The following is a 23,718-nucleotide window of genomic DNA, read 5'->3' as shown; positions in this document are numbered from 1 at the left end:
TTCATTTAACAATTTATTGAATAAATTCAAGTTAAATTTTAAACTGCTGAAATTCATACGAGCTCCTTTATTTAATTGGATACTCACAAAGCCGTAAAGTCGCAATCACTTTCCACTCAGTCCCATCCCCAGCAGCTTCCGACCGCTCTACACACTGTGCCAGCCATTAATACTAATATATATTAATTTAGCATGTATTTCTTTTGGGTCGGTCAACCGTCGCTCCACAGCTTCAGCTTCAGCTTGAAACCTCCGACTCCAACTCCAACTCCGACTCAGACTCAAACTCAGTCTCATGGATTGGGGGTGTGAAATTTGCAGCCATTCGTTTGGTTCGTTGCTTGTGGCTGCTTCTAACGCAGATTTTTATTGTTTCGTCGACTTGTTGCGCAAAGCTTTTCATTTTGCTGCCAATGATTTATGTTGCCTGTTCGCACTTGTTCTCCTGTATTTATGTGTTAATATATATATCCGTTTTGTGCTCTCATTTTTTTGCGTATTGGTTTTATTATTCATCTTTTTTCCCGTATTGCTTTTTTAAAGAGTTCTGCTTTAAAATATAAATTGCTCGCGAGCGCTTTAATGTAGGCAATGTTTTTATGTTATTTTTTTTTATTTTATGATTGTTAGCAGATTAGCCACGGCTATGGATACACTTGAAGAACCTTTTGTTGGCTAGGAGTATTTCATTATCAGCAGCTGGCGATTCTCATCCGGCCCAGCATCATTACTTTCAACTTAATACTAATTTGGTGTCATTGCTCCACTTCCACTCCTCATTCCATCTGCGTCCATTGGAGCGTATTTAGCTGTTCTTGCTTCAGTCTTTTTTTTTTTGCTTGGTCTGCCTGCTAATTTGGTAAATTGAAAATTTTTGACAGTCTTCAATGAAGTGTGACACTGGCGACACTTTAGGTCCTGTGCGTTCGTTGTAGCTACCGGAGGATTGTCCCAATTGGATTTCCACACGAGCAGCTTGGGCCATTGAGTCAACCAATTAGCTGCCCAAATGTTGGTTAATTTCGTTCGGCCCTTATTGTTGGCAGTAATGACACAATCATGTAATTGAATTGCTCAGCTTTTCGGTCGGTTCTCCGCCTCCTCGGCCGTCTCCAGCTCCAGCTCCTGCTCAATTGACAAGCACATTTACAATTGGCCAGCCTCAAATAACTTGCCACAGTTGCGGCAACTGACCTGTTTGCGCAGGCATTTCATGCATTTGAAATTTGAGACTGACACAGTTGGCACGGGAAGCTGACTTCACCCTGCCCCACCTTCCCCTCGCTATTCAGACTGCCCAGACCCAGCTGCAGAGTCGCAGCACACAATTAATGGAAGTTTAACTGTTCAATTGAAGCAGTTTTTTTTCTTCTTCATGATGTCAGTGCTGCTGCTACCTCTGCCGTTTTTTTCATTCTTTTTTCTTTTGAATAAGTACATGCTGTACATTGTATGGCACCCCCTCCGTCTTCATCTCCGCCACCCATCGTCCAATTCCAATCTCATCCCCCGGCCCCGCTCCGTTTACGTTCAGAATGCTTTGCCATTAGGGCACTTTGTTCATTTTTCATTTCGCTGAATTTTCTGCGCTCTCTCAAAGTTTTCCATTTTCTTTTTATGCCGCTGCCAGCCTGCTTTTTGCACTTATTTTACGCTCTATTGTTCGTTTTGTCGGCCACGTCCGGCGCACTCACTTGCTCGACCTTCTGGCTGACCGGCTTGGCTCGGACTGCCAGCCTGCCAGCCTGCCAGAGTGTTCGGTCAACCCATTCATATTTTCGGCTCTTTTCCTTTTTGCAAAAGTAATACAAATGGAATTAAATTTCTCTATCGTCCGACTGTGTTGCCAGCGGCTGCTCTCGCATTTGGCTACTTGCAATCCTCGCATAATTAACAAATAGCCCATCAATTGGCCACAGTTTTGTCTTGTCTTCTTTCAACTGTCGAGTGTCGAGTGTCGATTGTCGACTGTCGAGTCGCAATCCCTGTGGTGCTGCTCGGTAACAGCTAATTCAATATGCGGTAGCTGACTGACAATGTAATTTGCATAAATTGACATTGAATGCAAATTTTACATCGCGATGCGCGCCACTATGAAAGTTATTTCCGTTGCAAGTGAAATCACAAAAAACACAAAAATTCAGTGCAACACAAAAAAACAAAACGAAAAAAAACAACAACAGCAAACTAACTCGAAAATCGGCAAGCTAAGCGTTAACAAACAAAAGTCGATAACGAAATACGAGAACTCCTCTCGATTTGTATAAAAAATCAAATTAGTGTGCAGCAACATCAACAGCAAGAGCAACAGCAACACCAGCACAAGGGCAGCAGCGCAGTAACTGTAACTGTAACTGAATTCGGGTAACGATGAAGCATCAAAGGTTTACCTCCCCGCCCCTCTCCACTCCCCATCACCATTTATGTGGCAGTGGGTGGTGTGAAGAAGTGTGCCGCGCATGGACAGCAATCAACCCTTGCTGATGTTGTGCAGTTACGAATGTAGCGCCTTTTGCTGTTCGTTTTTTGCCAAACGATACCCATTAAAATTCAATCAGGTGGGTATCACAAAGTGACAATATTTTTTGACTGGAATTAAAAGCTAAATGCAAAAATATAATACAGCTTTTATAGCTATGTCACTATTACATCTTCTCAAGTATTTTAATTCACAGATAAGTTTAAAAAACTATTTGAAAATATATAAACAATTTTTTCCATATTCTATTTTACCCAAATTTCCCAGCACAACTTTCAGTCAACCCTTTCTCAACTCAAACAATTTTTTTTTGGTTTTTTTTTTCGCTCGCCAGTTGATGGCGGCTTGACAAGGCTTTTATCGGATTTGCGTGCTTTGCTCCCCAGGATGGTGAGAAATATTTAAAAATATGTAAAATTGGCGGATTGTAACGGGTTACGTGAGCAAATGAAGGGAAAGCCAAAAAGGACGAATATTTAATCGTAGTTGGCGAATAGATTAAGTTAAATGCAAAAATGTGAGATATCTCAATGAAGTATGACTAATAGAACTATTGACAGACATGACGGGTTATTGACATGACCAACTCAATTGCTAGATAAAAAATACATTAATTGAAGAAGACATCGACGCTTTATTTTACACACTCTCTTTCGTTTTCGCATAGTAGAAATTTGTTTCAATGAGTTGGCACTTTATTTTGGCAGTAATTTTTTATTGTGCAAGCAAATGTTAATGGCATTAACGCCATGACAAAATCGTGTCAAATGGTTGTGAGCAATTACATTGAATTTTGCATTTACATTTAATGCAGCAATGGCAGGCGGTCTCTTATGCAGCATTTAATAATTGCGCATACGCACCGTTGCACTTTAAAGAGGCCGCATTTCAAGTGGAAGACAACTTCACAAAGTGCCATCGTACATTAGACACAACAGTAAAACAACAATGGCAAAATGGCTCAACAATATGTTGGCATGTGTGTGAGTATTTGTTACTTTGCCGTTAGTGTCTTGTGTCCATTGTCTTTTATTCAGATTTTAACTGCAGCGTCGGGTTGCAAGCGGGGTTGGGGGCAATATGAATGTTGTACATGCAGCGAACATGCTTGCGCCTTATTCTGATATTCTGACTTTGTGTCCAAGCCAGCCCGCGGCCACTTCATCTAACTAACAACACAGAACACAACACAGCACAGAACAGAGCAGAACAGAAGCACGGCAAACGGCGTTTCTAGTCAAATTAACCTGCATAGCTAAATACTTCTACTATAGAACATTCACATACTTCCCTTCCTATCCATGCCACCTTTATGCTTGCATGCCTTTGTTGCTGCCCGGTGCATTGTTGGCAGCTCTCATTGTTGTTGTCGCTCGGCAACATTAACGAAACTGAGCCAATCTTGCAGAAACACGCAAGAATCTCACTCTCTTGTACTACAACAATCACTCAAGTATTGCCCTCAAGTCATTCACCCATTGGAAGAGTAAATAACATGTATATTTTTTAACATCTAGACAAGACATCTTATTCAAGAGTATTTAGTAATATTGCATATGTCATTAAACAAATTAAAGTTCCTTCTCCTCTTCCTGCTCTTGTTGTGTACACGAAAATTTGCAACTCATGCTATCTTCAGACCTGTCTAACGATTCCCGTCTTGTAATTGTATGCAAACAATGTTACCGACTCCCATGTTCTATGTAAATAAGCTGACAGTGAAATGCTAAACAAAACAGCAACAGAAACAGAAACCTTACCATTTAGGTGTGGAGCAGATGGAGGTTGGAGGTAACACACACACACACGAGTTGGCGAGTTTTGTCCTCATTGAGTTGTACATATCAGGTACACACTGTTACGGGGGAGCAAATGTTAATGAATCAAAGGCAATAATGGCCAACAATTTCTGCCAACTACAAAGGAAAACAGGAAGCGCACGCAGACCTCCTCGACCCCAAGCACCAGCACCGACACCAAACACCAAGCACCGACACCATCAACAGCTGTGACTCTGATTCAGCGTTGAAGATTGAGATTGAGGTAGGGATGTGGCACGTGTGCCTGCTGATAACGAGAGAGCGAGCGAGCGTAAGCTACAAAAGTCATGCATAATTAATCATTTGTTAATTATAGACCTGACCAAAAGTGCGAGTGTATACACTTCGCATCATCTATGTAATATGCATGTACACACACATATTTGACACCTGCGAAAGTAATTACCTTTGTTAACTTTCGAGTTGTTTAGTTTTTTCGCGTGTGTGTGTGTGTGTGTGTTTGAGCTCATTATACGCGATAGGTGGGGAGAAGGAAGTTGACTGTGGTGTAGGGTCGATGTTGGTGCCCACGCTATGACATTAATGTCAGCGACAGTTATATAAATGAACTTTTCGCAATACTCCCACAAGAGCAAACCAGCTGGCTGGCAAAAGTGCTTGTCTGCATGTGTAAGTGTGTGTGGTGTGTGTGGAGAATATAGTTCAAATGGATGCATCTCGCTGGCTGCTCTGACTCGTCTGTCTTTGCTGCTACAAATGCCAGGATATGCCTGGCCAGCTGCGTAAGTACGTCTCTGTGTCTGTCTCACTATGTGTGTGTTTCGAGTGTGTGTGTGTGTGTGTGTGTGTGCCAATGTACCATGTTTGCTGCGGAACAGGAAATGAGCACCTGCTGCTTATTTATATTTTCCGCTCACTTGAATGTAAAATTACATGATATTTTTATTTTTATTTTCACAGTTGCTGCTGCTGCTGTTGCTGTTGCTGCTTGCCACTTGTAGTCTGGCAATTTTTGTGTGAAAATATTTTTAGTGGCCCATTTGAAGACAGCTGGGCGCAGCAGCAAGGAACGCACAAAATTAATGCTTGCATTTAAAGAAGCCGCCCTCAGTCTTTGAAATACTTTAATTGCTTTCCGCTAAATGTACATTTAATAACATATTTTGTTTCCCAATTCAATACCAATATTACTTAGTTCAGCATATGCTTAAAATACTCACTGACCGCAATGTGAAAAGGTTGCCAGCAATTGTTAACTGCCAGTAAAACAAACCACTTCACAAAAAGTTCACTATTCGCTGGTTGTTTTGGTGCAATGTGAGAACCACATCGCTTGGTGGAGCGCAGGTCGAGAGTTCGTTGGGAGGGCAAGTGTGGGAAGGATCGCAGCTCAGTGCCAAAAATGTCCATGGTCATTTGTGTTGTAGTTGGGGTCGCGTTTGGCTAAAATGTTTTCCCCCTTTTGTGTTTTTTGTGCGCACATAAATTGTTGCCATTTTTTGAATTTAAGCCAACAATTTGTTTGCTGGTCAGCCAACACTCGGCCAAACGCTCTGAGCACATAAAATTATGCGCCAGTTAATTGCAGTTGTTATTGCTGTTGTCGTTGTTGCTGCACATGATTGCGCTTATTGGTTAGCAGCATAATCAAATGTGCAACTTTTCTGACTCTGTTGCTGCTGCTGCTGCTGTTGGAATAACCGCATGAAAGTTTAATTACAAATTGCATATTTTTGGCCAACACTGAGCACTGACTACTTACAACACACACGACTGAGCCACATGAGTACGTAAAATGATTCACTGCCAGGCTTCATAAGAGCAAATTTAACTTGAGCCATAATTAAACTGCCAGCAAGTTTTAATGCACTTTCTTTACTGGAGCTCTCTATTTCTCTACCTGCTGGCAACACTTTCTACAGCTCCTAATCAGGCACTCGTTGTTATTATACCTGCTACCTGTAGGGTAGATGGGCATTATAACTTTGAGCTTTCAGCAAATGTTTGCAACAGGCAGAAGACGTCATATCTGACTCTATAAAGCATATATATTCTTGATCATTAGAAGTAGATTTATAAATAATTGTATATGAGAAAGAAAGCTTCTGTATTTTGTAATCTATGTAATATTTTTAATGTAAGAGTATAATAATATACCAATTAAGAGACTTCGGTGCATATTAGTATTTTTAATAAGAAATATTTGTAAATGAAAAAATGTTAGCTGCTTTCTTTGACAATCTGGTATATTTTTAACTTTATGAAATATTTTTAATGTAAGATTATAGTAATATATCAAATATAGTCCTTGGAATAATTTAGTATTGTTGCTCGACTGTGATATAAATATATATAATATTATATATATTTTGGTATATTTAAAAATTTATTTGCTTTTTATGAAAATGTGTAGCGGGTATCTCACAGTCGAGCAAACTCGACTTAAGATTTCTTACTTGCTTTTTTTTGTGGGGTGTGCAAACAGTCGACGCGTAGGACTCATTAAAAATAATACGAAGGTGGATGAAGGTGAGCGGTGCAAGGAAACAAACAAGCGGCTCGTCTTGCAGCACTAAGAAAATTTTTTAAATATAATTTTTTTTTGCTGTACGTATATTTTTATGCTGCTAATCCTTGGGTGGGCCAATTGCACGGAAGCCACTGCGTTAACTTAATTTGCCAGTAGCAGCATAGTAGCGTAATTGCAGCATCGTCAGAAGTAGCCAACAGACTGAGTTGTTAGCAAAACTTTTGTACATCTAACGTCTAATTGTAGGCGTCATTATTTGCAGAGGGGTTGTCTTCCCCGCCACGAATTCAAGTTAAAGTCAGAGTTCAATGCACGGCAACCCTCTACAGAAGTTTTCTATCTTTATTTGTATTTTTGTGCATTTCCCAACTATTCATAGTCATGGCATAATTACAGTTTAAATTAAAGCTCAAGCTGCTGGAGTTGGCTGCTTGGCTCATAAGTCGATTTGGGTTTAACATTTCATTTAATATTTAGCCAAGTTAGTCGAACCCATAAATCAATGCCAAACAACATGCTTGGGCTTTGGGGAGCGCCCCATATGAATACTCAAGTGTGTCTCGACACTGACGCACGAGCAACAAATGGGACAAATTTCCATTTCTATCCAATGCCGCATAAATGGCACATAATTTACGATACGATATGAGGCAAAGCAACGCAGCGGCAACAGCTAACCAAATATGCAGCTAACCGTCCAAAATGCTGGTAACAATATTAGTTAGCGTGTGAGCAGCAAAAGCAACAACAACGCACAACACTAGCAAAAACAGAAACAGAAACAACAGCAAGTACAACATGAGCTGTGAGTAAAGTTTACATTTAGTGTTGTTGTGTGCGTGTGTGTGTGTGTGTGCGTATGGCGTCAATGTGTGAAGTAATTAATTACAAAGCAACTGATGTGAATCTGTGTGTGTGTGTGTGCTGTTCCTGCTCCTGCTGCTGCTGTGTATCTCTCTCTCTGTCTGGGAGTGTGCGTGTGAGCTAAGTTTTCGTGTGCTTGGGTGTTGGATTATGATGCATGATCGTGTATACGTTTCGTATTGTCACACGCACACTTACCCAAATCACACACACACACACACACACCGGCACACGCACATATTGGTTAAGGTAACGTTATCTAGGTACTTATAAATGTGCGTTTGTTGGCTGTAACCGAAAATTGGATTGATTTATACATCAGGTGAGAAACGAGCGAACGCGTCAATGCCCAAAATGCATTTCATTAATTAGCCACGCCGACAGAGAGAGATAGAGAGTCTGCGATGAGGAATTGTCTCTCCACCAATTTAAAGCCAAGAAAAACACACACACACACCGACACAGAGCATTATGCTTAAGTCGAGCTGTCATATTTGCAGTAATAACTTAACATAATGCAATCACATTACGCTTAAATCAATTCCATTACATCAATCGAGTTTCGTGCTCCGCTCCGCTCTGCTCATCACTGACATTGTGTCGCGGGGCACAATTCATTAGCACTCGACTCGGCGAGTGGGCGTTGTCTTCTGAGTGCTAATTATATTCATCAGTGTCATGAGCAATTCGATTTAAAATGTATGCATGTAATATGCTGGCTATGCTGGGTTTTGGAGCATATTTATGAGAGTCACACACGTGATGTGTTGTTTCCTCCCCCCGAAAAAAATGCCAGAAAACAAAAGCACAGCGAAAACAGCTGCGGGCTAAACAGCGACGCGTCGGAGGGTTTTTTTGGGGTGGGAGGGGAAGTACATTTAAATTAATCACAGTAAAAGTGAATTGCCCAAAACAATGTAATATCCCGTTCAAGGGCCCGTGGGAGTAGATGGGCGACAAACAAACAAAAATCTGTAAATGCCTAGCTATAGCTATGGCTATGGCTATGACGATGGCAATGGCATTGGCTGCCACCCCAGAGAACAATGTGCTAGGCCTGAGTCCGTGACGAAACCAAACCAGAACTGTCACAGTGTTGTACGAATGTATGTGTGTTAGTTCATGCATGCTTGCTTTACACTCTCTCTCTATGTGTGTGGGTGGGTGGCTGTGTGTGTGCGTGCGGTTGCTCAAATTAAAACAAAGTGTCGTGCGTTTGATGAAAATGTAACGCGCTTTGCTTCTGCTGCCAATGTCGCTGCCAGCGTCGCAGTCAGCGTTTGCTGCTTGCGACGCACATAAATGCTAATTGGCTTAAATGTGCGTGTGCTTGTGTGCATGTGTGGGTGTGTGTGTGGGTGTGTACGTCCTTTGGGTAAGCTTCTGCTACAAGCGGCTGCATATGCGGTTGGCTCGGCATTTTCAGGTGTTCAAACTAAAACATTTTATAGTTTGGTTAATTGTCAAAGCTGCGAGGCCACCAAAAATGTTTCAAATGGTTGACGGAGAAGGGAATGAGCGATGTGGGTAGGACGTTGCCTCAAACCATTTATGACTTAATTATTCGATGGTTTTTGCGGCAACGTAGTAGATGATTATTGAGCACAACATGCAGACAACATGAGCAGAAGCAGACAAGAACAAGCACATGCTGCGCCCTCAAGCAAAAAACTGGCACAAACACAACTAGCTAACGAGTGTTCTATGCGAATGAAGTGGGAAAAGCTGAGAGAAAGAAAGCGGCGGAAAGCGTAAAGAAACGTAAAAATCTTGTGAAAATTGAAAACAAGTGAAATAAAGTGATTTGGCGCAACATTTGTGCGTACGCGTGCGTTTTCTATTCATTCAGCGAGCGAGCGAATGTATTTCGCCTTTTGTGTGCCCACAATTCGATGGGATTTTATGTTTATTTGCCTTCACTCCATTACGACTTTATGCTCTTTAGCAGACAATCAACATTGTTGCTGTTGCCTCCTCATCTTCTTGTTGTTTGCTTCCTATTTTGTTGTTGTCTGTTGGACTCGCAACTTGGACGTGGTTCTAAATGTGAATGTGGTTGTGGGGGAGTTGCTTCTCTCGTCTTGTGGCAAGGACAATGCCCGTGCAAAAATGCAAATTACAATTGGAATGGGCGCGAGACTCGAATGACTGAATGAATGATTGTCATTGCGAGAGCAATAGAAAGAATTTGAAGCGTTGCGCATTGCCTTGATAAATAGCGAGCGCTTGGCCTGGCTTTTCTAGTTATCCCCCATATATGCCATAATTTATGCAAATTAATTTATAAAAATAAAATAACAGAAAAAAACAAAAAGAGAAAAGGCAGGGCAATCTATGGCCATAGACTCGTAGACATATTTCACGCAAGTGCGACAATTTTCGCGTTTATGGCCAGCGAAAAGTACATAAATATAGTGCGCCTTAAAGTAGACTCATTTATATGGCTTTATGCGCAATTTCAGGCGCTGACATTTATGATGTATTGTTATATACATATGTACACATCTATATGTGTCCATATATGCGTGTATGTATGTGTGTGCACGATATGAATGTGTGAGTCGTCATAGCAACTGACATGCTTCTGACGAATAGCTGTGCCTGACTCTTTGACTGACTGCTTGGGTTGGCTTCTCGGCTACTCTGTCTAAGACCGCCGGGCATTCGAGCAGACTTTTCATATATATATGTACATATGATATTCACCTGTCCGCCGTGACATTATGATACGAACGGTATTGTCTTGTTGAATATGTGTCGCAGTAGGCGGCACATTAAATACTAAACATGTAAGCAAAAGGTATTTCATAAAAAATCAAATTGTATCGTTTTAAGCAACTCTTGAAAGTTTGCTGCTTGTTTTGAATTAAGTAAAAATCAAATATTAAAATGCCTGAGAAGCCAAGCCCATCAAAGACAAGCCCCACCGCCCCAAAGCCTGTGAGTGGTGTCAAGGATGCGAAGCCCAAGGATGCGAAGCCCAAGCCACCTCAGCCGGTGTTGCGAACTCCACCGACTATCACACACGACAGGGTAAATGAAAAGTACAATTTAATATTCCGTACTCAACATAATGCTTTACCAAATGCAGATCTGGAAGATTATGAAAATGTAGCGTGAAATAGCAGCAAGATGGCAAGTTAAGTAACGAGTAGTTTTCACATACCGGAAGTGTGGAACAAACAAATTTTTTACTTACCTTCTTGTATTTTTAAGATGCTATTAAATACGAATTGCCGTTAGAACTTGTTCCCTTTTCATGCGCTGAATAAAGCGCAAACTTCCCAATGCACTCTTATATTTCCCTTCGACAGCCTGGAAAGCCGTTTCCGCGCATGTGCGACGAATAAAGAGCACAACACGCTCTTGGGAAATTTACTCTGCTTGGTCAATATTTGTGGCTTAAAGCGCTGCAAGGCAATATTGCACAAAAAAAAAAAAAACTTATGCCACAAGACATCTTTGTGTTACTCTAAATTTAAATTATCTCAACGAAACACAAAATTAATATTAAGTACTCGTAATTAATAAGAAGTATTTGTAAGTGGGCAAATCTTTGCCTGATTATAAGTATAAGTGGAGAGAGCAGAAGGAGTGTACTTAAGCTGTAGAAAACACAAATATCAAAGTACTTGAACTAGTTATTTGTATTTGCATTTGCATTGACTCAAGTGCTGTAAGAATCCTCGGCAAACTCACAAACAAACAGCAGCAAAGCTAAAATAAAAGTGCTTGGGATAGGCCCACTTCTCGGTGCCTCAAGCATCATCAAGTCAATGCAATTTAAACCAAAACAAACTCAAATGCCGAGCCCGACGAGCCACTTCCTATATGGCTGCGACGAGCAAGCGAGCGAGCGAGCGCTCCACAAATGAATTTTACTTTCATTCGGAATTGAGTGAAAACGATGCTGAAACTGACGACGGCAAACCGACGGAAAATATCCCTAAAAATTGCGCTCGCATCGACCGAGCGAAAGGACATTTCGGGATTCGTGCCAGTTTTTGCCAATAGCGCTGCTCAGTTTCGTATTCGTATCGGAACGTGGCGCTACGCCGTGCTCAAGGATATACGCGCCCAGGACAAACGTCAGGCACCAACACAAAAAAAAAAAGAAAAAATATATAGAAGAAAATAATAAAAGCACAACCCGACACAACCGCTAACTGTCTCTGTGTCTGTGCCAGTTGTGAGTGCGCGAGTGAGTGTCGCTTTGTTTTTGGCCATTTAATTTTATTAGCGTGCGCGATGCGTCATGAAACGAATTGCAAAATGCAAAATACAAAAACCCAAAAATGCCAAATTGCAAAATACAATAAATGCGAAATTAATTATTTATTAAATTCGGCATATGCATAAACGCATCGTATTATCATATCGTACCGTATCTCCTACAACAGAGAGCACCGAGCGAGTGCTGTTGTTTTAACGCTTGATTGAAATGTTAAATAGATATTAAAAATTGATGCTCCTCGGCAAGTTCGCTGTCGTTGTCGTTGTCGTTACCGTTGTTGTTGCTGTGGCTGTTACTGTTGCCGCTGTTGTTTGTTCTTTTCAATTGTAATCTTCAGACCACGCGACGCCAGAGCAGGTCGGAAACCGGCCCAAGGATCGACCGGTTGACTGAGTCCTCCCCAAGTCTCCCCAGCCGAAGTCGTGCGTGTGTATGACTTTATTAAAATTGTAAATTGTAAATCCACAACGACGGCTAAAAGTATAACGCGCGTGTTCAACTCGAGGTTTTTTTGCACATTGTTTGTCGACTTTCATAAATAATTATATTCGCCTCGCCATCGACATTGCTTTCGTTCATGTTCAACTTCTCGATCTCGGTTCTCGGTCTCCGGCTCCGGCTTCGTCTTGTTTTTGTTCTTGTTCTCGCTCTTCTTCTCGTTTGTTGTGCTCCTTATCGCGATTAAAAAAAAAAACAACAAAAATATGCAATTTCATTAAATATTTTCCAATGCACGGTAACGGTAAATCCTAGCTTAACTCGTTTAACGGTGTAAAAAAACAATGCTCGAAAATAATAGTAATAACAAGCATACGACACGTTGCTCTCCTCCACCGTTGGCAATTGTCAATGTTTATTGAGCGGCTTGCATTTAAATCACTTTTTAATGAAGTGTGCATGTAAGTTGCATAATTATTCATCATTCTACCCATTGTTATACACTTTGCCTTCAAACAGAGTCCCACAAATAACGCAATTGTTTCGCGCACTCAAACAAATTGAATAAATCATTTCATTTACTTTCTTTTCAATCGTTTTTCTTTTGATCATGATAGCAAAGTATAAATATATTTTGCATTCAATATGCACAACTTGTAAGCTTTGTCAAGCGTTATATTTTGATTACATTTTATTTGCAATTGACTGTAAATATTGTAGTTAATTGCACAGGCTTAATTTCAGTTATCGGCCAATTATTACACGTGCCTGTAAATTGAGCAACGCTCTAGGTATTTTGGGTGTGTCATAGGCTCAATGTCCATGCCAACGCCCACCTTAATTGCTGGATAATGACCGTTTGCACAGGACGACTCACAGCGTTTACCACATTCCATGACAATAGACTTCATTCAGCTCGAATGAGCGGACAATTCTTGGTATCAGAAAAATGGCAACTTTCGTTTTCAGTAATACATAATATGTATGATTCTGAGTAATTATTATTTGCTTTATTGCAAACAGTTTACTTCATTGAAATGGTCATTCTGTGAATTTCGAGAGTGCATTAAAAACGAAATGCTGCGCACGATTAAACAATTTCTCGTAGTGAATCGTTTTGGAATTCACAAACGGAATTTAGAGCATTTAAAGTTGCAAGTGAAAAATGGGAAGAGTAATGTGGATAAGAAGTGTAATCAGTTAGCTGTCGGTGCATATATAAGCGGCCTCTCATAACATTTGCCAAAATCCTAGAGCTAAACTCAACGCTTAGGCTGGCTGAAAAGCAGACAGGCAGATATGCAGTCAAAGGTTGATAGGAGTATTCAACTGGCTTATTTATAAGAGCAGAGGGTAAGCACTTTGGCCACACTCAATGCATAGATTGTGAGGATGTGACGACTGGGAGCAGGAGGAGGAGCTGGAGCTGGTGCGAGTCGTCTCCAAAGCTTCATTCACCTTTTTAGCCAACTGCACGTTTTATAATATTTATGCATGTGCCTGCCAACTGGACCAGCACTCATGAACTGGCTTAGAGTCTGAAAGAGGGGCTGAGAGGCGGCTTGAAAATCGCTGCACCAATGCCGCCAGAGTGTAGTGTGAGTGTTGAGAGAGTACACAGAACGTACCAAGCTCGTATACAACATGCGCATATAGTATGCATGTATATTGCCAAAAGTAACACTCCACACTCTGAAGTGCAGGCAGCCAGCCAGCCAGCCAGCATGCAGGACGGTGCATATTCTAGTGGCAAGCGGCACAGCTTGGTAGGCGCATCTAAAAATTACATTTAAAAGTATTTTGCCTGGCATACTGGAACTGAATAAATACCTAGGCACCTAAGCAAACATGAAAACCAGATCAAAAGTAACAGCCACAGCAGAAGTTGAGCACAGTTCAGGGAATGGGACTGAGAATAGGAGTGGGACTTTGAACAAGCAGCGTCGAGCGATAGCAACAGATGCCACAACAATTGCCATTTAAATGGACAACAAGAAAACAGCAACAGCAACAGCAACAACTACTACAAAAACAAACTGTGCACAAACAAGTGCTGGGGCAGAGGACACGCATGAAAATGAAATCGCTCAGCCATGATATGAGATAGAATAAAATGTAAATTTCTGTGTATATTCTGTACACAGACATTGTAGATCCAACTACCGCACGCACACACACACACACACAGCGTCACACAGCTTACATATTTATGCAGCTCAACAATTTTTGACAGTGTATCATCAGAGAGCTAGATGCGAAGGACAAGCGCACAGTGGGACAAATCTGCACTTAGGGCGTGCATATCTTTCAGCAGAAACAAACAGCAACAACATGAGAAGCAGATGCACAAATTGATCCATGGCTTGGCATTTTAACTGCTTTCTATTTCTTGGTCGTAAAAAACTTGGTTTTTATAAACAATTCCCTTGGCCATGCCCAGACTAACGCCCATGACTTTGTGTTGAACTGTTGCAGTGGCCGTTTGTTTTGCTTATTCCCATTTGTTGCTTGCTTACTCTTGTCCAAATTTATTACAGCCACTGGAGAAAGAAACGAAAAACTTTCTATGCCAAGCTGCAGCAACATTCAACGCTCATTTTTTGTTGCTCATGTTTTCGTATTTTTTTTTTTTCCTAGCTACGTTTTTTCCCATACAGTCTTTTGCATTCGGCGCTTGTATTTGGCCTTTTGTCACAAAGCTTTAACACATAAAAATGTTATTGCCCGATATGTAGTTGTAGCTTATGCTGATTTGTGTTGACCTAGAATTGTTGCACTGCCAAGTGCTGCACAGCAAGTACAACGCAAAAAGAAAAAATGAACGAAGGAAAGAAAAGTCATGAAATGTTATGGCTTTAATGCTGATTTAGGAGTACTTCAAAGTTTCAGACTATGTCAAACGTGATGGACACAAACTGCCATCATTTAAAACCTTCTATCAGATTGCCAAGCCAAAGAGGCAATAATTATTATTTAGAGTCTAACAAATTTGTTGATTTTTCTTTTCTGATAACATCGCTGTCAACTGGGGCACTTAACAATTTTTTTTGAACAATTTTCTAATTGCTTAGGAGCGTAACCTTTTCGTGTGAAATTAGCGCCCATTCCCAGCGATTTTAATAGCTGCTTTTAACACTTACTAAGTCCGTTCAAAACGTTTTAGCTGGTTTCCTCTCATCAACATTACACTTAATTTGCCTAACCAAACTGCCCCGAAATAACGATCTACGAACTTTTCAACGCAAATATGCACCCACGCACACACACACACACACAGTTTGTCCAAAGTTTTAACGGTTATCTGTTGTCTATCAGCAAATTTTATGCGATTTTGTTTACCTATTTTAATGAGTACCAAAAAATACTCGCACAAAAGAGAGAAAACAGAGAGACAGAAAGACGAAAATGAAAACGAAAATGAATACAGTGGGCCGTAAAACCTAACGAAAAACCAGGTCAAAGTAAACAAAATAAAATAGAAGGAAAATTTATGCAAAACTCAAAAAACGCACGAAAAGTGCGATTAAAATCAACTGCAAGTGCCTCATGTATATATATATGTGTGTGTGTGATGTGTTGTGTGTGAAAATAGCGTGTGTTGTATCAAATTTAAATACACAACAGTAAAATAATGAATTCTTTTGTTTGTGTTTGCCGCTCCGTCGTTGTCCATGTGGGCGTTCCAGTGAGCAACAAAATCAACACAAAACAAAAACCCGACTATACCGAAAACAAAACAAAAACAGAAGCAAAACAATACAAAGTGCGGCAACAAACAAAATGAAAGAAATACGTGCGTGTATGTGTGAGTGTGAGTGTGTGTAATATAGAATTTTAAGGAACGAGATTTGCAAACCGAAAGGAAAATTATGCATAGTTCTTGCTGTTGTTGCTGGCTTTGACACACAGGAAATGTACTTCAACTGAAATTGTAGATTACTTCACTTTCAACTCGAAAGTTTGAGCTCTCTTGCAGCCCAATAAATTATTAAATGCCTTGGACCTTGCCTTCACTGGCCAACGAGACCATTTGAATGGCTTTCCAAGTTCCTTTTGTTACCCCAGCTAATTGCACGCCTTTGTGTTGAAATACGAAAAAGCAATTAAACTTTTGTGTTCAGCTGTGAAGGCTCACATAATTACATAGCGTACAAAAATGAAAAGCAGCAACAGAAAAGAAAAAATCAAAAAATAAGTAATGTAAAATACACCAAAGGAATTATAATTTCCAGCGCTAATAACGAGCACAGCATAAGAGAGCGGCAAACAGAGCAAACTTTTGTTTTCAGCTAAGAAAACGAAGGCGTTTCACAACATGGGCGTGGCGACGGTCAAGGTGTTTGCTTGAATTTGAAGGTTGAACTCAAGATTCATATACTTGGTACTTATTGGTTCAGTCTGCGTTCAGATTCTGCCAACTGAATGCTAATAGCTTTATGCTCATATATTTCGAGAGAGACACATGCTCCGTATCTGTATCTATCGCCTCCAACCCGCTTCAAGTGGCTATCAATAAAACATTGCCTACCTTCAGAGGCGTGCCTTCAACCCATTACTTTAACTAGCCCGCATATACAGACAAACACAGGAATCCGCTCAGATAACGCTTGGCTTGTGCGCGCGTGTGTTTATATAATATTAAGCTTATTCTGAGCATTTTATGTAGCCACAAATGCTGTGTGATAGCTCGACATGAGCTACACCTCTGCTGGCCTCAAATTTGCCGCGCAAATAAAAGTAAAAGCAAATAATGCACAGCAAACATTTCATTTAAACAATCAACGTCAATGATCTGTAAACAGCAATGAAAAGGGTTTTTACTACACACAATCAGACTCACACTCGAAACATTTCGGTGGCAAACAAAAGGCGTGCACACATCCAAGTATGCATACATCATACAAGGCACAACTCAACTCACACACACACATACACACAAGTAATATGTATATATTTTGTCGTTGGCGGCCATTGTGCATCGCATAAACACACACTTTAAAAACACATCAAGCATACGTAGCGTTGGCTTGGGCGTTGTGTATACGTGTGCAAGACACATTTGATATGAAGGTTGCTCGCGGGTCGCTGCCGGCCCACCAGCCGTGAAAATGTTTTATTCAACGGCAACAAACCAAACTAAATAGAACAGAAAATTGTGTGTCTACAGTCAGGGTAGCCACACACAACCACGTGCACAAATAAACCTACAACAGAACAACACAACTGAACACTACACACAACAAACTCAACGTTTCACATCACAAACGTATAACAGGGGAAGTTCCGCCTCCGAAGTAGCAAAAACCTGCCTCGTTTTATTTTTTCACATCTCTGACAACACACACACACACACATGTAAAAAACAGAGAAAATAAAATACAAAAAACTAAAAATAAATAAGTCGAGAGCGAGAGCTGGAGCTAAAAGCATTGCCCACGGCAGCTTGTGGAGTGTAAGCCCAAATAGCATTATATAAATAAATCCTAAGCGAAATATTTATGCTAATTATGCAACATAAGCAGCTTGGCTACATTAAAGGCACTAATGTACAGGAATTTCCCGTATGTAGAAATTTTATTTAAAGCTGAAATTAAATCCATTTCTCTTCATTAGAGCAGCTGCATCATCAGCAACAGTCTTGCCCTTAGCTGCATGTTAAATTGCATAAAATTGACATGGAATACTTTTTTGTGTATGTGCCTTTTTTGCTCTTTCTTAGCACTGAAGTAAACACATGTTTACAGCCGAGACTCTCAGCCAGGCTGGCAGAGCAGACGCAAACACTCTGCAGGGTCTTGGGTCTCGTCTTATGACTATATGAAAATGCTCAAGTAATTATTAAGTGCTGCCTCTTTGCGGTGTATCTTGTCAGCTCAGCCACAAACTTGCTTGCCTGCTTTTTTGTGGTTGTCTCAATACTCGTATGCAAAAGTGCCTCAACTGTGGCAACGGCAACGGCAAAGAAGACATGTGCTGCATTTTTTCACAGCCACATCTTGGTAAGTGCTGCTTGCCCTGAGGCGTATGCGCAATATTTTTGAGGCCAAATGTCGCAGCCACTGAGCCACATTGTCAACAAACTTGAGGGATTATCAGAGTCAACAAACTGAGGCAACTTAAGTCCGCTAGCGCTGGCTAACTTGGCCACACTTTGTACTAATATACACATACATATATAGGAGTATATTTAAATATGCATTTACAGGGGCAAACATTTGCTTGGCTAAATCAAATTTGTGGCCAACTGGCAACTGCTTTTTACTTAACGAGTATTATTGCAGACTTACCACACAGCCTGGCAACTAATAATTTAATTTAATTTTGCCCTGCATCGACATATATAATATTGTACCTGCGGTCATTTGTGCTGAATTTAAATTTAATTTTGTTAATTTATTTGAGGCAATAAATTGGGCAGTAAAGACACATGTCAAGTCGTCCACCTACGAGTTACATTCATATGCACAGACATGTTAAAAATGCTGTGTATGTGTGTGTGTGAGTTGGCAAAATTAGAGCTCGCTTTAATTGAGTTTGTTAATATTTTAGCAATGGCCAGTGTACAACATTGCAGTGCTCTGCACGTTGGCCAGCCAAATGGCCAAATTGTTGCATGGCAGCTGTCAGCCAATTTTATGGTACAACTATAAGTGTATACGGTTGTGTGCGTGGCAAAAACTAATTAACTAGCTCTTCATACGACTCGTTTTATTTGTGTGTTATTGTGCTTGTGATTAATTTTGAACTATTAATATTTATGCTGCTTTTGCATAGAACAAATGAGCATGCAGCTGAAATCGAGCGACGACGACGACGTCGACGACGGCAACGGCAACGGTGACGGCGACATTTAGTTTTGCTGAGCACCCCAGACAAATGCCAGGCACAAAGCAACGGGGGGCATCCCTTTAATGTTTCCGGGTCAGTCAGAGCAGTCACTTCCCTTGAGCTCGTTGTCGTCGCTTTTGTTTGTCAGCATGGACGATGACACCGGCAGCCTGGCAGCCAGGCAGCCAACTGCACTGGGCAGGCAAACTCAGCTGGGCTGGGTTGATAGCAAACGCCGCTAGCTGCGCTTTTTTACATTGCGACAGGATAGGCAACAGGAGGCAGCAGCAGCAGTAGACAAAGCGGCTGTCTGCTGTGCGTCCATTTGCTGTGCACTTGAGTGACTAAGCTGCTGCCGCCCAGTCTCCCAAGTCTCACTCACAGCCTCACACAATCTCACAGGCATTGCAGCCTGCCCAGCATTTCGCCTACTTCATTGCCATGTCCCGCTTACAAGGCAACAACACAAATAAGCACAAGCTGCCTTTGCGGATCGGACACCCACTCGGGGCGAGGCGAGCCGAGGCGAGGCGACAGTGCACATTTGCGTGTAGACAAATTGAGCAGGACATTGAATTGTCAGCAGCCCCGGCTTGCCCTGGCAGCCCCAGCAGCTCCAGCATCACCGGCTACGCAACAGCCCTTGACGGTCTGACGACCACAGTTTTCTCCAGGACTCGCTTGGCTCTGGGATGTCCTTCTATGCAGTCGGTTGATTATATTGTTGACGTTGATGTTGATGAAGCATGATTTGGACTTTCATCTTTATTGCATTATACTTAAAAACTATTAGCGCCTGACTGCGGAAGTTCCTGCAAAATGCCGTTCAACTATAGTATGCTCGTCGTCCAGGGTCCTTTTGCATAAAATGACTGCATTAGCTAAAACTGACGTTGATGCGGCTTTGGTTGCCGCTGTCGCTGCACACTAATTTAATCATTCAATGTGCTGGCAGCATTAAATAGTTTAGAGTTTCGTTTTTGTTGCATTTCTACACAAATTGAGATTATTGCCTTGAGGGCAATGAAATCTAATGTTGAATTTACTACTTAAACGCAAATATTGATTTCCATATTAAAACATTGCGCAAAAGGAAGCTTATCAATTTATTATGCATAATGCTTGACTCAATTTAATGATGCTAATGTCTAACAATATAAATAACAAAGCGCTCGTTAACATGCATTATGCTTGTAAATAAATTTAACCAGCTAGAAAATAATGTTCGCCAGTCAATAGACAAATAGCTTCGGCCAAGGACCCGCTAACAAATCTACCACTAAAATGTTGAAAAGCTCGGCCAGCGTGAATCTTGATAGAGATAATTTATTAATACCATCAACGACAACAATAACAATAAAATGTAAACAAACGACTGACAGCCAGCATAATGCTGGCAGTAGAGAAGGACGAGCTTAGTCCTGAATGGAAAGGAAGACGATGGCGTAGCCGGAGCAGAAGCAAAAGCAGCTATCATTGTTGTCAAATTTAAAACCCTTTTAACAGAAAAAGGTGTTGCATGTCATTCGAGTTCATTTTGAGCATTTCGTTTGATACGGAATCAAAATCGCGCATTTAAGAAATTTTATTGCAGCTCAAGGCGGCAGAAATTATAAATTGCGACGAACAACTTTCGGGTTGACCGGCTCGTTGACTATTAACAATGGGCATTAGTTCCGGACCTCCTTCCCACTCAAAAAGGAGCCGCATAACAAAGCAACAATTCAAGTGTGTCGTAATCAGCTGTTCTGCATTGGCATCGTATCTATTGCCTGACTGAACATTTATTCTAAATGTATATGTATTATATATAGTAGAGTGTGTGTATGTCTTTGGCGAAACTGATGCCAGTGACTCCCACTTCGTCTGCTCCTCAACCCTAAAACGGCATTCTTATTTACAATGAGCTGCCAGCACGCAATGGTAGCCCACATCGTTGCCATTGTTTGATTTTGATTTTCATGCTTAAACTGCCAACAAGCATTGTAAATGATGATTATCATCGTGATGACGACTACGATGATGACTACTACGACGATGATGATGATGATGACGGTGACGATGACGATAGACCACATTCAGTTGTCAGTAATAACTCAATTGTGTGTTGATCTATAGCTTTTGATAAGCAAACAGAGCAATACTATATATGTATGTATATGACGAGCACTAAATACCTTTCTTCTTCCACTTTCGTGACTCGTATTTATGCACCTGTCTAATGGTCACTTCAATTTACCTCGTCGCAGACAGCTGAAAGCTTTTCCAAAACCATTTAACACATGTAGTTGAGAACACATGCCTGATAATCAGCATTCTGCTTTCATCGAGCAAGTTCGCTATTTGTTTGGCTCTGGCTCTGGCCCTGACTGCGACTATTTTGAGCCAATTATTGCCTTGGCCAAAAGCAATTTGGGTAAGTGTCAAAAAGTGCACAATTAACTTGTTACTCGTCATTGTCTGACTCGCTCTGTCAACAAATCAATCAAATTGACTGAAAATTCATCAGAAGTCTGTGTCCTGCAAACGAATGAACGAACAAACGAACGGCATTCGAGGCTTTTGTCTGTGTGGCTCGAGTGGCAATGAAGTTGAAATTAAACTTTTCCAACTATTTGAATTGTTATTATTTGAATTTAGCTTTCTCTCTCTCTCGCGCTCTTTGGCTTGTTGAATGAAAAATGTTGATGTTGATGTTGGAATTAAATACGAGTAAAAGTTTCCAAATTTAGAAAGTACTTGTAATAAGGTGGAGCTGTTTTGGCAGAGGCGCAGAATCGAAGTCCATCAGCTTGGTTTACTCGTATTCAAGTACTAATTAAAATTTTAAAGCTTATTGATGCCTCAGACTTCAGAGCCCGAGCATAATTGCCGCTTTAACTTTTCAGCACTGGAAATTATATGAAGACGCAACAGAGCAACGCCGTGCCTTGCGTCACAATTCAAAATAATTTAGTTACCACCTTCGAGTGCAGGTGAAGGCGCCTGTCGGAAACTTTGCAACTTTTGGCCCCAACTGTTTGCACAATTTCACACACATACACACTTGAGAGAGCACACACACAGTTGGCTAGTGAATTGGGACCTGGCTGCGTTGATTTACCATAACTCCAGACGACATTCGGACGTTATATTATTACAACAGCTCATCAAAGTTCAGCGTGAATGTTGAATGTTGAATGGCTCTGGCTCAGGCTTGATGCGTGCTTCAGCCACATCCACAACCTTATACTATATATTCACACACACACACATTTTGATATACTTTATACGTATACGTAATACTTTTATATCAGTGACGATTTAGATGTCAGCGTCAGCGTCATAGTCGATGGCTTGGCAGCGGCAGCGGCAGCGACTTCGGCGTCAACGTCGCTAATGTAGATGTAAACGCTGCGCCGGCGTCTGCCCCAAAGCTCCCCAAGGGTATGTGGCAAACGAGCCCTCACTTTTATCAAGCAGCCCGTTGGGTATTTGTGCAGCAGCAGCAGCAGCAGCTATGGTAAACTTTTGCCGAATGCCGTGCTCAGAGCTCTGTGGTCGTGTGTTCTGCTATCGTGCTATCGAGTCCAAAGGCTCGTTGCTCGCAGCTCGAGGACTGGGAGCGCAACTCGCCTGCAACTCACCTGGCATTTAGTCAAAAAGTTTTTGCTTTCGATTTGCTGCTACTGCCGCTGCGAGCTGGTGTGTGCCGTGCCAGGCCGTGGCCAAAACGCAAATTGTTGAAAGTTTGCACTAAAGTCGTTGATTTCATAGCTGAGAGGTGAGCTCAACTCGTTCAGAAAGTCTACCAAAAGTAGTTGACGTGAATCGAAGGGATGGCTGGGACAATAACTGCGACCAACTTGCCTGCTTGCCTGCCTGCCTGGCATGAGAAGCCAACTTAATTGAGTAAAGTTTGTGGCGGTGCGAATGCGAACGAACCACTTGAAAGCGATGGCAAATGTTTCGATATATTGCTGTTGCTATTGTTCTTCGCCCGCCTCTCACTCTCTGGGACTGCACAGCTTTTTCGTTTCCCAGCTATGCGAATAATTTGTATAACGAAAGGCAGCCACAGCGCAGAGCAAGATGCAGCGACTCGTTTGCGTCTGCGGCCGAAAGCCAAGCGCACTGAATACTAACAATAATTTCATGCAGCTCAGTCTGCCTGGCCAAGAGAATGGACTCTTCGGCCTCTTCCTGGCTCCGCTGGGAGGTAACGAAACTAAAATCATGGCCCAGCCCCAGAGATTTGAGAGCACTGCAAATGCAGTCAAACAGTTTGCGTACTCGGGGGCTTTTTAATTGTCTGTTTGTGTGTCGGCTTGTGATAGACACTGTGTGTGAATGTGTGTGTTTCTGCGAGAGGGAGATTGAAACAAAGACGAGTAAGAGAAGGAAAGAGAGAGAGAGAGAGAGAGAGAGCGAGAGAGAGAGAGAGCGAGGAGGAGAGCGTGCAACTTGATTGTTTTCTTATAGCATAATGGTTTTTTGGTTTTGGGCTTATTTTCCAAATTTCTGAATACCCTCTAAACTCATTCCCAAACGGTTAGCCACGTTCATTAAATCTGTCTAGAAATTC

General features: G+C 41.4%; 2 protein-coding genes across 2 annotated transcripts in view; both read left to right on the top strand.

Annotated features, from left to right (window-relative positions):
• The first annotated feature begins 10,418 nt into the window (after positions 1 to 10,418).
• Positions 10,419 to 10,899, top strand: LOC132783913 (uncharacterized). The gene is made up of 2 exons (XM_060789224.1): positions 10,419 to 10,687; positions 10,746 to 10,899. The coding sequence occupies exons 1-2, from the start codon at positions 10,544 to 10,546 to the stop codon at positions 10,767 to 10,769; spliced, it is 168 nt and encodes a 55-aa protein (XP_060645207.1). The 5' UTR covers positions 10,419 to 10,543; the 3' UTR covers positions 10,770 to 10,899.
• A 136-nt stretch (positions 10,900 to 11,035) lies between these two features.
• The window catches only part of LOC132783907 (uncharacterized), an 81,475-nt gene continuing 68,792 nt past the window's right edge, over positions 11,036 to 23,718 (top strand). Inside the window, 1 exon segment of the mRNA XM_060789218.1 lies at positions 11,036 to 12,787. The gene's annotated coding sequence lies outside the window, so the exon portion shown is untranslated.

The sequence above is a fragment of the Drosophila nasuta genome, chromosome 2R, assembly GCF_023558535.2.
Source record: "Drosophila nasuta strain 15112-1781.00 chromosome 2R, ASM2355853v1, whole genome shotgun sequence".
Taxonomy (NCBI): Eukaryota; Metazoa; Arthropoda; class Insecta; order Diptera; family Drosophilidae; genus Drosophila; species Drosophila nasuta.
The sequence above is the reverse complement of the archived record's forward strand: the minus strand, read 5'-3'. Positions and strand labels throughout refer to the sequence as shown.

Excerpts from the sequence above, each read along its gene's own strand:
- LOC132783913 (XM_060789224.1), top strand. The coding sequence starts at position 10,544 with ATGCCTGAGAAGCCAAGCCCATCAAAGACAAGCCCCACCGCCCCAAAG. Across the intron at positions 10,688-10,745 it reads CGACTATCACACACGACAGG|ATCTGGAAGATTATGAAAAT; the intron begins GTAAATGAAAAG and ends TACCAAATGCAG.